The following is a 16,359-nucleotide window of genomic DNA, read 5'->3' on the forward strand; positions in this document are numbered from 1 at the left end:
CATAGTCTGAAAGGACATTGGAGCGCTTTAGAAAGGTGATTAACTCTATACACTGTATAGTATAAGATAGTTTACAGTGTTCAACCATCTAGGATTGCAGTCGGTACTTTCAGCAAATATTTATTTTATTACAGATCAGTATGTTAAAAAAAATACATGATGCAAAAGGAGAAAGAATACAATTGTTGCCTACATGTGATATAGTAGATTGTAATCACTGCTCTAAGTAGAGGCCTTTTATTCGCAGGTTGTTCAGCAAACTGTCCTGCAATGTCTGTACAAATGGTGGCAGCTCCTGTCCCACATGAAACCATAAACCGGATACACACATACTTCAGGCTGCAAATACCTAAGGCCAGTGGCATCTGACTTCCATCTGACCCCAAAACTCCACTTGCCTCTCCTGGGTAGTATTGTTTAATGAAAGAAACAAAATGCCAATGATATACAGCATGAACATAACATCCTAGATAACAAACTCCACGAATGTGCCCAAAACTGTGGATATGAGCCCTAGAAGGCCTTGCAGAGCAAATCTCATAACTGAGTAAATAGGTCCTATCACGAGGCAGCCAGAATAGCCCTTATACCTACAGCAGACTGGGTGTAGGTAAAGAAATGTAGCTGAGAGGTGCACTCAGTGAAGTCAATGGTACAAAGAGTTCATAAATTTTGTGGCTTCCAAAATTCCACGCGGCCAAATTTGTGGAACTACGACCAGAAACAACACCTGGAACTTTACTTCTATACTATCCAGGAATTCTGGGATCATACTACTGATACTACTTTGGACCATCGGATTCAAATGATCCTTTCGCATGCCCTGACGAAATTCCCAAGGCACTAAAGGGCATGAAACGCGTTGGCTGTGCCTGTGTATTTTAAGAGAAAATAAAGAATCCATTAAAGAAAGAACGGAAGATTCACAAAATTTATGAACTCTTTGTACCATTGACTTCACTGAGTGCACCTCTCAATTTTCTTGTAAAACTATTTTGACGGACATCCCTGGCGGCGGATGGTGACCACTATTAGAAATTTGGAAACAGAAGAAGTTGACGTGCTAAACCTTGGTCTTCTGCTGTGTGCTTTGGTTTGTTGTATAAAGAAATGTAGCTGTTGCTTTCTGTCCATTTGCTGCTATCTGGAGTTTGCATATTGTCACCTCTGTAGGAAAGGGGCAAGTTGTCCTGGAACCTTTTCTTGACTAATCCTTTGGCACCTTTGATGACTGCCACTGTTTATGTTCCTTTGTTCCACATTGTGCTCAGTTACTTCATCCCCCTATAGCTGTTGTCGTGTAGTTCCTATAAACATATATAGGATCTGCACGTTCAGACAACATACACTGCGGGATTGGTGTCCAGCATATTCCAGGCACCCCCACCGGGTATGTTAGCCTGTATACCAGCTAGCTCACAGTGTCACTATAAACCCTTCTTACCAAAGAGAGAATAGTTTTTAGCAACTATTGAACATAACAACTCTGTCCCATCAGGGATCGTGGAAACAGTGCAGTACTTTTCGCTCAGTTACTCGTGCTCACTTTTGTTTCAGAGTAATGCACAGAATAAACAGTAGGGACCTTTTTCAATAAGCATTTATTGAACCAGCGTCATTCTGCTGTAAAATAGGTGTGCTGAAACAACCATAAGACAAACAGATCTAAATGATTATAAGTTCCAAAAGAGTAAAATGATGGTAGATTCCTACCATAGTGCTAGAACAATGAATACAGACCAGAATATAAAATACATGACAGTAATAAATCCCTACTCCTACAATGCAACACTATCTTGATGTACCTACGGGTACCTAACATTTATGTAGGTGTAGAGCCAAGAATCCCCCTAGGATAAAGTCAACCCCATTACCTGAAATGAGAGACTGTGTGACCCTGTCTTGGTCTGAAGATGGACACACTGCGAGGGATGTCACACCACTGCGATCTGGAGTGTCTGCCTGTAGGAACCTCAGCGTCTCGCGTCAATGTGTCAGTATGAAAGTCCTTCTTCCCCTCCCCCTGCCTCAGGAAAGATATGGTGTTTATATGCCCAAAGTGGTACCCTCAGGGGATCTACCTTGCTGTGTCATGTCGGACTAGGATGACGGAAGGAATAACCCTTATACATAGTTATTATGCAGGAGATGGTAGTCTTGCTGAGATTCCAAGAATCCTCATGCATAATGGATGAGGCTAGTTTTTCGGAAAAAAACCCACGTCCTGTAAGCAGCACCGTAACTAGGTATAATGTCACTACCAAAAACCGTTATGTAGTGTAATGGCAGGGAAGATATAGGTAAAAGGTTCGGTAATTCACTGAGCCTATATTGGGGTATCTGTATGAAACAAAACACTGTGAGCAGGTGTGGGTTTTTTAAACAATGCCTTGTCTCAGTAAGTGGTAGGTGCATGCATATGGTTTTACTCTATGTGGAACTTCTGATGTTATATAGGCCGTGTCCTTCTAATAAATTCCTTGTCACTTTCTTTACATTCATACGGTTACGTCATTAAGAACACTGTTGCATTTTGTTCACTCATACAGATTTTCCCAGAGACTTTCTGATGTTGTTGTAACTCTCCCTTGCTAATAAATGCCTTGTCACATTCAGTGTAGTCTTAAGTGGTGACGCTTCATATTGTGTTAGCTCTCCATTCCTTATGAATGCACTCTCACGTTCAAAACATTTATATAGTTTCTCTTCAATGTGAGCATTCTAAAGTCATATCAAATGTTGTTTTGTAGCAATTCCCTTGTTGCATTCTGTGCATTAACATGGTTACTCCCTAGTGTAAATCTGTTGATGCTGTACTAGCTTATTCTTCCTATTTAAGACTCTATCACATTCTGTATGTACATAGCATTTCTCTCCATGTGGATTTTCTAATGTCATTTTAGATCGCCATTTGTCATGAATGTTTTGTGAAAGTCAATACATTGATATGGTTTCTCGCCTGTGTGAACTTTCCGATGTTAAATTAAATTTTCCTTTCTAACAAATCCCATGTCACATTCTGTACATTGATATGGTTTCTCTCCAGTGTGGAATTTCGGATGTTGTTTTTAGCTCTCTATTTGTTAAAAATGCTTTGTCACACTCCGTACATTCATTCGGTTTTTCCCAAATAGATTTTCTGATGTCGCTTCAGATCTCCATTTATTAACAATGCTTTGCCTCACTCTGTACATTGATATTGTTTCTCTCCAATGTCGCCTTTATGTTGTTTTAACACTCCATTTGTACTTAATGCTTTGTCACACTCTGCACATTGATATGATTTCTCCTCAGTATGGATTTTCTGATGTCGTTTTAGCTTTCCATTTGTACTTAATGTTTGCCACACTCTGTACATTGATATGGTTTCTCCCCAGTATGGATTTTCTGATGTCTATTTAGTTGCCACTTTCTTATGAATGCTTTGTGATACTCTGTACATTCATACGGTTTTTCCCCAGCATGGATTTTCTGATGTTGCTTCTGTTCTCCATTGGTTATAAATGCTTTGCCACACTCTGCAGATTGATATGGTTTCTACCCAATATGGATTTTTCGATATCCTTTTAGCTCTCCATTTGTTATGAATGCTTTGTCACACTCTGTACATTGATATGGTTTCTCCCCAGTATGGATTTTCTGATGTTGTTTTAGCTGCCACTTTCTTATGAATGCTTTGTCACACTCTGTACATTTATATGGTTTCTCCCTAGTGTGGATTTTCTGATGTACTTTTAATTCTCCATTAGTTATAAATGCCTTGCCACACTGTGCACATTGATATGGTTTCTCCCCAGTGTGGATTTTCTGATGTCGTTTTAGCTCTAGATTTCTTATAAATGCTTTGTTGCATTCTGTACATTCATATGGTTTTTCCCCAGTGTGGATTTTCTGATGTTGATTTAGCCGCCACTTTCTTATAAATGCTTTGTCACACTCTGTACATTGATATGGTTTCTCCCCAGTATGGATTTGTTTATGTCGTTTTAGCTCTTCATTTCTTATGAATGCTTTGCCACACTCTGTACATTGATATGGTTTCTCCCCAGTATGGATTTTTATATGTCGATTTAGCCCTTCATTTCTTATGAATGCTTTGCCACACTGTGAACATTGATATGGGTTCTCCTCAGTATGGATTTTTATATGTCGTTTTAGCTCTCTATTTGTTATAAATGCCTTGACACACTGTGCACATTGATATGGTTTCTCCCCAGTGTGGATTTTCTGATGTCGTTTTAGCTCTCGATTTCTTATAAATGCTTTGTTGCATTCTGTACATTCATATGGTTTTTCCCCAGTGTGGATTTTCTGATGTTGATTTAGCCGCCACTTTCTTATAAATGCTTTTTCACACTCTGTACATTGATATGGTTTCTCTCCAGTATGGATTTTTTCATGTCGTTTTAGCCCTTCATTTCTTATGAATGCTTGGTCACACTCTGTACATTGATATGGTTTCTCTCCAGTATGGATTTGTTTATGTCGTTTTAGCCCTTCATTTCTTATGAATGCTTTGTCACACTCTGTACATTGATATGGTTTCTCCCCAGTATGGATTTGTTTATGTCGTTTTAGCCCTTCATTTCTTATGAATGCTTTGCCACACTGTGAACATTGATATGGTTTCTCCTCAGTATGGATTTTTGTATGTCGTTTTAGCTTTCCATTTGTTATGAATGCTTTGTCACACTCTGTACATTGATATGGTTTCTCCCCAGTATGGATTTTTGTATGTCGTTTTAGCTTTCCATTTGTTATGAATGCTTTGTCACACTCTGTACATTGATATGGTTTCTCCCCAGTATGGATTTTTGTATGTCGTTTTAGCCCTCCATTTGTTATGAATGCTTTGTCACACTCTGTACATTGATATGGTTTCTCCCCAGTATGGATTTTCTGATGTTGTATTAGCTCAGGATTAGTTATGAATGCTTTGCCACACTGTGCACATTGATATGGTTTCTCCCCAGTATGGATTTTCTGATGTTGTATTAGCTCAGGATTAGTTATGAATGCTTTGCCACACTGTGCACATTGATATGGTTTCTCCGCAGTGTGGATTTTCTGATGTCGTTTTAGCTCTTGATTTCTTATAAATGCTTTGTTGCATTCTGTACATTCATACGGTTTCTCCCGAGTGTGGATTTTCAGATGTTGATTTAGCTGCCACTTTCTTATAAATGCTTTCTCACACTCTGTACATTGATATGGTTTCTCCCCAGTATGGATTTTCTGATGTTGTGTTAGCTCAGGATTAGTTATGAATGCTTTGCCACACTGTGCACATTGATATGGTTTCTCCCCAGTGTGGATTTTCTGATGTCGTTTTAGCTCTAGATTTCTTATAAATGCTTTGTTGCATTCTGTACATTCATACGGTTTCTCCCCAGTGTGGATTTTCAGATGTTGATTTAGGTGCCACTTTCTTATAAATGCTTTGTCACACTCTGTACATTGATATGGTTTCTCCCCAGTATGGACTTTTTTATGTCGTTTTAGCTCTCCATTTGTTATGAATGTTTTGTCACACTCTGTACATTGATATGGTTTCTCCCCAATATGGATTTTCTGGTGTTGCTTCAGTTCTTCATTTCTTATGAATGCTTTGCCACACTGTGCACATTGATATGGTTTCTCCCCAGAGTGGATTTTTTTATGTCGTTTTAACTCTCCATTTGTTATGAATACTTTGACACACTCTGTACATTGATATGGTTTCTCCCCAGTGTGGATTTTCTGTTGTTGTGTTAGCTCTCCATTAGTTATAAATGCTTTGCCACATTGTGCACATTGATATGGTTTCTCCCCCCTGTGGAGTTTCTGATGTAGTTTTAGCTCTCCATTTGTTCTAAATGTTTTGCCACACTCTGTACATTGATATGGTTTCTCCCCAGTGTGGATTTTCTGATGAAGTTTTAGCTCTCCATTACTTATAAATGCCTTGCCACACTGTGCACATTGATATGGTTTCTCCCCCGTGTGGATTTTCTGATATAGTTCTAGATCTCCATTTGTTCTATATGTTTTGCCACATTGTGTTGTCATCTTCTACATATGCACACGGTTTCTCTTATTTGTTTTCTCTCCTATACTAGGTTAGTTCTTCCTTCATAATAAGCATCTCATCAGACTTGCTTCAGTTTGTTCAGTGTGTTATGTCTTCTATGTACATCATCTGGTCCCTAAGTGCCAAGTGCAGACCTCATTGGACAGTATGGGGTTTCAGCTGTATAAAAAGACTTTGGCACGGCATTAGCCTTCATGGGAAGTGATCTCGAGGCATATTGTTTTTCCATCACTTCCTAAACAAGTAATGTTTACTGCCTTCACCTTTTTCGATCATTATTGCATTTGTTTCATCTATAAGAAAAAAGATTTAAAAATAAAAACACACTGGATAAGCTTAAATGCAGAGTCCATCACGAAAATGTATTGGCATGTAATTGTTCATAAAGACAAATGCGCTAATGAAATTCTAGGTTACACTTTCAATGTGAAGATGTAGTAGATAGAGTAAGGGCATACGATCCTTCAATGATCCCCTTCTATCGAGGAGTGCGGACTAAAAGAGCAATCCTTGTTCATTGAGTGAGACCCTCTCCCTACGACACGCTACAATGTTAAATACATAGCAACACAATGCCTCCTTTCTTATCAAGGGAATGCTTCCTATTCTCACACAGGTTAACAAAAATACAAAATGGAGCCTTTTCTAGTGAATGGACCATGCAAGACAGAACATCACAATAACGGCAGGAAACATAAGCGTATGCTGCAAGGGAGTCTTTTATAGTATCAGAGAGTATGGAATAGGATAGACAGGTAATCTGAGTATCTTTAACATAGTGTAACTCTAGAGATCTGAGACTCTGACCATATCTAGTCAAGGAACAGGCGGATTAGAACTACTTTATGTCAATGTAATAAAAAGAGGCCCTGTTGATCCAAGAGACAGGATTCCATGTAAGACTTAATCGTCACAAATAAATTCTCTTGGAAAACTAGATTCTATTACCTCTATTGTTCATCACCTCTTACACCGTCATACAGTAATATACACCAGTCATCAAATGTACCACCAAAACAATCCTTGAATATCAAGTTTAATATCAAACAATATATATATATATATATATATATATATATATATATATATATATATATATTCAAACAAAGAGTTTAGCCCTCAGTGGAAGAAGCCACAAGAATGGTAAAATTTGGATCCATTTCTTTAAGGAGCAGCTGCAACAGGAGACGCAGAGAGAACAGTCACCATCTGTTCGTTTACAGCCAGACCGGTTTCGGGAGTCTATCCCTTCTTCAATGGCTCCTGCTTGGCAATGATGATGCAGTATGCACTCGTGATATTAAAGCCTGCCTTCAAGGGCGTGGTCAGATGAAATGGCCTTCTGGGTCCTGTAGTGCATACACCATGTACCTCGTGTGAGTTCATCATTGTGGCAGTTAATAAAATTACGATTAAAACCCATGTGGGCTGGTGAGCCTGTGGCTCTGGGTGTCCTCTTGTCTGTGGTCAGCTGCTTCTGGACACCACTCCCCCGTGTACTGATCGCACCGTTATTTTTAATAAAAAATGTTAATTTGCAGGAATCAATTAGAGTAATTGCACTGTCTGAGGGTTTTCTTAATGTGGTCCCAGGATGCTTGTTTCCGGTCCAGGGAAGACATGGCTTGGCAGTTCGGGCTGGACTGCTCCCATGAGGCACAGGGACAGACTGATTTGCATATGTCCATGTCTGAACTGGGGTGGCAGAGTGAGCTAAAGAATGGTGATGGATTAAATCCAAATCAGTTGACTGGGGATGAGTGTTTGATTTGCTCAAGCGCTCCGTCCATCATCCCCTTTTGTATCGCTACTATTCTAATGTGTTTTGAGAATTCAAAGGCTATTTTTGATATAACCTTGTGTGGAGTTCCTTTTGTGGTGTGCCTGGGATGTTGTTGCTGTTGTGTGTGTGCGCAAATGCTTTACACATGGGCTCCGGGATAAGCCTGACTGCTCGTGCCAAGCTACCATGGTGGTGAGCAGGGGTTATCTTTGGTGTGTAACTCCCAAGCCCTGACTAGAGTGGTGGTCTCTGCCTGGCTCTGGCGCAAGCCTTAGCCAACCAGAGATCCCATTTCTAACACTACCACTACCTAGTTGGGCGCTTTGTTGACAGTGCGATACAATGTGTAATTATTGCTCTGAAGGTCATTTTGGATCAGGCGCTATTGAGCAGCTACCAGCTACGTTTTTCTATTAATGTTCTGGCTTCACAGGAGAGAATAGGATTTCCTCACTTCCAACAGAGTTTTCAGAGTTATTGGAGACTTTAGTCAGTACCGTGAATCCAGTGCATATAATTAACTACGAGACATTCATTTGAGTGCTTACTGTCAGACCACAAATACTTGGTGATTAAGGATTAAAAGGGGTATGACGGAATCCCCATCTTCTAATTATGTTTACAAACACGGCTCTAATGCTTAAGCAGTGTCCGATGTAATTATGACTGATTATGAACTAATATACTGGATTGCCGAACACATCTTGCAGGAGCGAGCGGATGAAAGCAGGTCTCGTGTACGGATGCAGATTAAGGGACTGTGTCTACTTTACAAGATTGTACCAGTAATACGGCGATCTTAATCCCAATGAGCCTTGGAATCTTTTTGGGCTCTAGGATGTTCCATGCAGAAACCACGGCGGGAATCACTATTCCCTATCACTGGATTTGAAAAGTCCAATACGCCTGAAATTCCATACCTTCCTCAGCAATATCTCAGGGCCTAACCAACGAAGGGCCTTCGGCGCTACACCACTGCCCCATGTCCTGAAGAAGACCCACCCTAGACCCACACTAAGGCGTCCAAAGGGTCGAAACATCGACGATATTGAAATTGTTGACAAGTACAGGATATCCAGTTTACCAAAGCCAACTTAAGTGGATTACTGGAATAATCATAATTGAATACTGGAACTGGCCAAAAAAGACTTTTTGCTTCCCTTCCTTTCCCCCCTTCACTCACTTGTTAATAATCACGTTTGAATGTCACTATTGCACTTTATGTCACATTTTATTCACTCATTCTTTAATGCGCCGTCTTGTAAAAAGTATTTATAAATTGTAAATAAGTCTTGATTGAATAATCTTCATGTACAAACAGGGTGTTTATGAATGAAAATTAATTCATAGATTAAAAACGGATGGTTACCCTGAACTCTTTTGGTTTGGATTTGCATTGTGAGTAAGCTCCTAATTTGGAGCACTGTCTTAAGTAACCATATGACTAATTGAACTGTGAATGATTCAAATCATACTTTGAAGTAATCAGGTTACATAACCGACAGAACCATTGTTTATATTACATTGTATTGCCCAGGTTCTGAGGGATACAGGGTCACCCCATGGTGATTTACATGATTATGAACTTAAGCAAGGATATATTTTAACTCCCTTACTTTTTCCTTTTATATATGTGTGTCAGTTATCAACCAAGTACCTGAGTCTTGACTCCACAGGGTCAGAAGAATTGATCTTGATTCTTTATCTTTGAAGAATTCTTCCCAATTCCTCATCTTCACTGCAATCAAAATATATTCAACTAGCAGTAAAGAAAGGGAAAGGGGAATGGGAATTAAAAGAGACTGCCACTGTAAGATTACGTGCTGATCACCCTCTAATGGTATTCAGTTCCTGTAACAACAAAAACACAAGGTTACAGATTCTTTCTTTTAACTACTTCTCCTGCTCTAGTTTCTATTTTACTCTTATAAACTATTACCTGCTTAATCAGTGGTCTTAGTTTCTCTCTGTGAATAGTCCTTTAATATGCTGTAGTTGAAGTCTTTTATTTTGATTGTCTTTTTCTATCCTTTTTTACTCTTCTTTTTTAGATGCAGTACTTGTCCATAAAAGATCAAGCCGACTTGTTGGTGAGTATAAATATATATATATTCACCTACAATAGTTTTTTAAATATTCAGTCTTTTGTTTTGAGAATTAAATCATCTCTCATGTATATAATTTTCCTGTCCTTTTCTATCTTAGATATTTCTTTGTCTTCAGTTAAATAGTTCTTTCTTCTAACATTTAAAAAAAAGGATCAATATAGAGGGAAAATAGTAAAGGGGAACAAGGACATCCCCAGGATAACTTCAGTTAGATTGCAGCAAGATCAATTTCGTGTACTCGCCTATGCCGATGACGTAGCAGTTGTAACAAAAAATCCAGCAATGGGTATGCCTGAAATAGAGCAACTGGCGGTACAGTACGGGGCAGCTTCTGGCTATAAACTGAACTCCACAAAGGCACAAATTTTATGCCCTAACATACATGCATTTGTGGATCCAAGGGTATTGGAAGAAGTGTTCTATTTGGGGATCAGGATCCGGGTCTGTCTGAGGGCATTTTTAGAATCTAATTGGGAGCGGCTGGTATCAGAGACTCGGAAACAATTGGATTGCTGTGAGTGCCTTCCTCTAACTATGGTGGGAAGATGCAATGTTCTTAAAATGCTGATCTTGCCGACAATCTTATATGTTTTTTACAGCAGTCCCTATAGAGATCCCAAGAAGTAGTCTTGCTTTGTTGCAAACAATATGTGCCAGATTTATATGGTCTCAGGGCAAAGCGCGCAGAGCAATGCGGTACATGGTCCTATCCAGGTAACAGGGGGGCTGGGCTGTTCCAGATTTTACGTTGTACTATTACGTATGTATGATACAGCGTATGAGTATACTTTTGACTGGCGTTGAATCAGCAACTAGTGCGGAATCCCCCTCCATCTATCAAATGTTGCTAGGTAGTGACGCCCACAATAGACTGTTTATTAACGTGGACGGGAGCTACTATAAGCGCACTCGGTTCAAGCTCATTATTGCTGCTTACAAAGTATGGACAGTGGCTAAAAAAAAGTTTGGGGTGCAGAAGATATCTTGGTATACGCCATTAACAATAACTACTCTTTTCCATCAGTATTCTATGACCGGATAATGTGGAAATTGAGGGACAAAGGGGTGTGTACAGTTGGTGATCTATTTCTGGTAAATGACATGAAATCTTTCGATCAATTAGGTGATCAATTTCATTTACCTCGGGCTGACTTTTTTAAATATTTACAAATTTGTGATTACTTTTTAAAAGCCCGATGGAGAATTCAAACTAATCCCCTTGTTGAGGCAGTTCGGAAAGGATCACGGATCGGCACACAGTATGCTTTAATGTTAGATGCATTAGATAACGACTTGGAAGCTCAAAATCATAAATGGGACAACTTATTGGTGTGTCAGGGTATCCAACTGGAGACTTCCTTAGAGCTGGCGGGGCAATTATTCATGTCAGCAATTCTGCACGCCCAACATTTTAAAACAGTATTTAATTTAAATTACATGCCAGCCAAATTGTCCGCGTGGGGTTGTGTAAATGGGGCTAAGTGTTTTTGCTGTGGGACCGAAGCAGCTGATATTGTACACGTATTTTATTCATGCAGGCACTTATCCACGTTTTGCAGGCATATAGAGAAATTTCAGGCTGAGATTTCGGGGGTACCTATACGATTATCTGCCACTCAGGTTCTGTTGGGGGTTGAAAAAGGATCGACAGTTGATATTTTACCCATACATTTTGTATATTTGATTTTTCTTGCTACTGCCGTTGCAAGGCTCTGTATCGCATCAATGTGGCTACAAAAGGACCCCCCATCTTTTGAGTTATGGCGGGCAAGATTTCTGTCAATTTTTAATTTGGAATATAGTTTATGTGCCGTGAAGGGTAGACGGAAAAGGAAACTAGGTTGCCAGATATGGGGGGTAGTTATGAATTACATGGAGGCATAAACGTATTGTCTTGTGCCTTCATTATATCTTTCTCTCTTAGTTAGGATGATTGTATTTGTGTTTGCCAGACAGTAGCAGCTATAACAAGACTAGCTGCGTTTAGTTTTGTAATTATAGGTTACGGATATCCAGGACTGATGTGTTATTTTGATGATTGTACTGTCTTTTCTTTTTGTCTTTGCTGTGAATGACTTTCTCTTTGAGGGAAATTATGTTATTTGTTAGATTTATGAATATATTTGTACTCATTAAGCATGGGCCAAAAATCCGCTACGCACGTGAAATTTGTGGATTTTCGGCAATTTCGCGATCCGCGAATCTCCCGAAATTGCCGACAATTTGTGAATTAGCGAGCAGGCGGATTTTTCTTTTTTTTTATGCCCAGCTCACTCAAGGGATCAAAGTTAGAGGCACACATGGTCACTGGAGACACATCTTCTGGCCCTTTATGCAGTTGCAGTGTAGTAAAAGCACTATACATTTACCCAACGAGGTAGCACTTACTGATTAGCCAGTAGAAAGAACTCCAGTTGAGTAGAGGTATTGCACAAAACTGTGGCATCTTCGTGGACAAACACGCAGGGCGGGATTCATTCTGGCACGATGCTCCTGTCACAAAAATTAAACATCAACAGGAAGCACTTACAGATATCAATAAAGCAGGTGTCCGAGTTGATGCTCAAATTCAGTAACGTAGTAATCAGCCCTAAAAAATTGTGAGCGAGGCTGTGCAAGTGACCTTTATCCCCATATCTGCCGTCGAAAATGAGCTGTAATCCTTGAGGAGGTCTTTGCATCCATGTGTTTCTCGAGTGCCATCCCTGTGTAGTTCCTGTGACCAGAAGTCTGCTATCTCCTCATGGCATGCGAACTCGCATGGAGGCCACGCCCATTTGGCCCCACCACACACACACTAGGGTACACGACATAACATTATTGCAAATGGCAAAAAAAAATCTGCAATTTCGCGGGAAAAATCTGCACACTTTTTTTGCCATTTCGCACAAATTCGCGGACCACGGATCCGCAAAATTCGCCCGTACTTAGTACTCATGGACTTTAATAAATGAATAAAATAAAATAATAGTTCTTTGATGTTTAAATTATCCTTTGATATTCTTGCGCTGATAAATAAGATGCCCAAATGCTGGTTCTATTATTTATCAAGAATGAAGTCTCAAACTGAATTCTGTGTCTTTTCAAGTCTCTAGTTAGTTGATTAATTTCAATGAAAATTGACTAACTTCTGAGAATACAAAGTTCTGAACTGTTTTTTCCTTTTAGAATAGATGAATAGTACCTGAATTTTCTCGACGATCGTTTCTAATGCTGGAATTCCACTCTAAATCTCTTCTAAATCTCTCTGCAACTTCCAAGTAAGAAACCAATATTTTCGCCAATAATCCTGACTGAAAACTGAGCGCTCCGGCGACTCCCAGCTGATTTCTCCGATGCGGGAGTTGAAGTGCGCAGAGCTTCTAACGCTCGCGCACAATGTAAAGGATCTCCTTAGACGCTCAAACACTAGAGCGCTAAACTCAGTTCCACAATTACGGCTGCCATATTGAGGTTCAGCGCAGCAGCTAAAATACAAAATAATGATTGAAGAAACGCTCTAACACAAATGTCAATCTGAATACTGGGACTATGGCCGCCATCTTGAAATTCCACGCAGCCACAAAAATAAACTAAGTAAATTGCTGAGCTAATATTTGTCTCCAAGATAACTGTAACTTCTTTCTCTTACGTCTTGAAAACGCTTTGTGACCCAAAAGCCTAGAGATTGCTTGTCTGGAAATCATATTCAAACCATGACCCAACCTGACAATGTGATTCACCTAATCAATTTCGTTTAACAATTTCCCACCAAATATGAAAATGTTAAGTGTTATTCTTTTTTGTATCCCGATGACTTAATCTTATTGGATCTCACTCCAAAGAAATCTAAGTGTTTTATATAAATATACTTTGAAACATTACGTTAAGATGAATGTTCAGAAAAGTAACATCAAATTAGCTGATGTAAGTAAGGAAAAAAATATGTATTGCTGGAAATCGGGGAATGATATAAAGAATCAGGAGAAATATCCCTGTTTCTGTAGAATTTTCTCCCAAAATCTAGATTCAAAATTCCATACCACATATTTAAGCTTGAAGGCTTTAAGCCGCAGGGAAGCGACTCATTCATTATATAAAGATATTGGGAAAATGTACTTTAAGCACCTTATGATGATACATATAGTTGGGAATCCGCATTGTCTCATTCCTGTGCAATCTGTCAACTCCTATGGTGGTCTTGGTTCCAACGTAAGGGTCATAGATACAGGAAGTCCATGAGTGCCATACATATTGTAAAATTGCCAAAGCTTGTTTGACAAATATATTGTTTTAGCATCGCCAATGCTTGTTTTGGCTACTGAGGTGTTGTCACCACTGCTTGTTTGTTGAAAGGTAACCTCCTGCACATTTCCTGCAGGCTGCTTCCTCCTCTTGCTATGCAACCCCTACCTGTGAGTGTGGCAGTTGTTGTCCACTGCTGCCTGACAAGCTGGTGGTACTTAGCTTTGTTTCGGTTCCTTCCTTGTCAAACAGCTGACTCCTGGCAATGCTCTCAAGGAAATTCCTCAGCTTCCTTCCTGCAGGGTCTGGTGCTGATCAGCTCCCTTTCCTGGAAACGCCCACAGGGAATTCCTCTGCTTCACTCCTTGCAGCCTCCTGTGGCAGCCAGAACAGATTATGGAATAAGGCCTCCCTGGCCAACAGCTAAGTGGAGTGTGCTCACAGAGACTTGTTGTGTGTTTGAACTTTGTGCTCATAGAGTCATTGGGGCCAATTCCATTGTGGTTTGGAAGGCCTCCTAACAGCATTTGCTCCGTCAGATTTGGATTGGGAATGTGTCTTTCTGACCGACCGAGTACGATGCAGTTAGGCGTTAGGAAGATTCCAATCCTAACCGGATGCCATTTGGAATGACCGAGCCGTATGGAGCAGAATCATACGTCTGTATAGGCAGCGTTTCCGACCGACCGATTATGATGCTGGATTTGGACAGCCTTTCTGAATTGTGCTGTCCGACTAGAATCAGCAGTCGGAATCAGACTTTGGGAGCCTGTAGCGGGCCCCCCTGCACTCTGAGCCTTCCCAATCGGGTCTGTGGGGTACCCATGTGTCCCCCTTACCAGTCATGTATAGTGTGGCAGGCACCAGGGGGTGTCCACCACAGGGTGCCCGATTTTGTCTTAGCCACCCCTTTCTTCAATGGAAGCCTAAGCATTTGGTCGGATTGAAGTCAATATGAGTCCAACCAAATCGTAACTGGAAGGATCCGGATGCATCGTACTCGGTCGGTTGGATTCTCCTGATCCGAGTCGGTCAGAAACCATTCCCAAACCGATTTGGTCTGGAAGATTTCCAAACCGCATCGGAACAGGGCTCCTAGTGTATTTTGACCAGTGCTCAGAAAGACAAGTTGTGTGCTTTGAAATGTGCACTAACGCTTCTGTAATCACAAATGTAAGCAGAGTAAAGCAGTCTGTTTGGCAATAGCAGAGCCCTTTGGACCTTTCTCTTTTTGGGACAATCTCTGCCCTACTGTGTTGTGAACGCACATCTAGCATACTCTTTTGTTGCTTTTTTTGTTATGTTCGTTTGGCGTGCACGCCTCCTGTTAAGGGCTGAGGGCCATCCTGTTATTTTCTGTTATGATTATATTATTATTTTACAGTGTGTAATGGCTTGTAATGAGAAACTACTACTACTACTTTGAAAGCACAAGGATAGAATGAGAGTCCCTAGAGGCAGTGATTGCGTGTACTAATTACCCTGCAAGACTTAACTCAGTGAAGAGAGTGCACATACAGGTGATTATTATATGAATGTATGTAGCATGTTGGTCACTGTGTAAGCGCTTATGCATCACTGATACCTGTTCTCTTCCCCCATGTAGCATTGTCTCTTCCCCCATGTAGGAGTGATGACATGGCCATCATGAGGGACTAACAAGCCTCATAATCAATCAGATGGCATCATTTATGAAAGAAAATTACACAAGCCAATTAAAAACATGGGGGGAGAGTGGGCCGAGCTTCCACTCCACACTCCATTACTGCATGCCTCGCAAAGCCAGTAGCGCATGCGCGCTGCCGCAATAGGCTCAACCTAAAAAAGGCTTGATGATGGAACCAAAACTAGTGGACCAGTGGTAGCATCATTCCGCTAATGCATGAATGAGTGCTTGTGCATGCACAAACGGAATTACACAGTTACCATTTCTTATATGTACTGATCCAAGATAATAGACACACATTGTATTGTATTGTAATTGCATTTATATTGCGCTTACTACCCCTGACGAGTGGTCAAAGTCTTCTACGGCAAGTAGCACGCTACTCCGGGACCCTTATAGGATTAGTGTTGAATTAATATAGTGAAATATGAAAGTAATTAAAGTGGTGGATAGGTTAGTCAGTTATTTGGATTTTGAAGGATAGTGGACGGGATAGAAGAGGAAACAA

General features: G+C 40.3%; 1 protein-coding gene across 3 annotated transcripts in view; it reads right to left on the bottom strand.

Moving 5' to 3' along the window:
• Nucleotides 1-1,582: 1,582 nt before the first annotated feature.
• LOC144764069 (uncharacterized) overlaps nt 1,583-16,359 on the bottom strand; it is an 87,244-nt gene continuing 72,467 nt past the window's right edge. The window contains exons 3-5 of one of the 3 annotated variants that reach the window (XR_013596307.1): nt 4,608-6,363; nt 4,188-4,526; nt 1,583-3,768 (exon numbers count right to left, since the gene is read on the bottom strand). Coding sequence is in view for 2 of the 3 variants with exons in the window: in XM_078650225.1 (XP_078506351.1) it covers nt 3,538-3,980; nt 4,149-6,048 (2,343 nt within the window). In the remaining variant the exon portion in view is untranslated. Of the gene's footprint in view, nt 4,023-4,105; nt 6,364-16,359 lie in introns of all 3 variants that reach the window. The other 2 variants (XM_078650225.1, XM_078650224.1) reach the window with 2 other exon arrangements.

The sequence above is a fragment of the Lissotriton helveticus genome, chromosome 6 (genome assembly GCF_964261635.1).
Source record: "Lissotriton helveticus chromosome 6, aLisHel1.1, whole genome shotgun sequence".
NCBI lineage: Eukaryota > Metazoa > Chordata > Amphibia > Caudata > Salamandridae > Lissotriton > Lissotriton helveticus.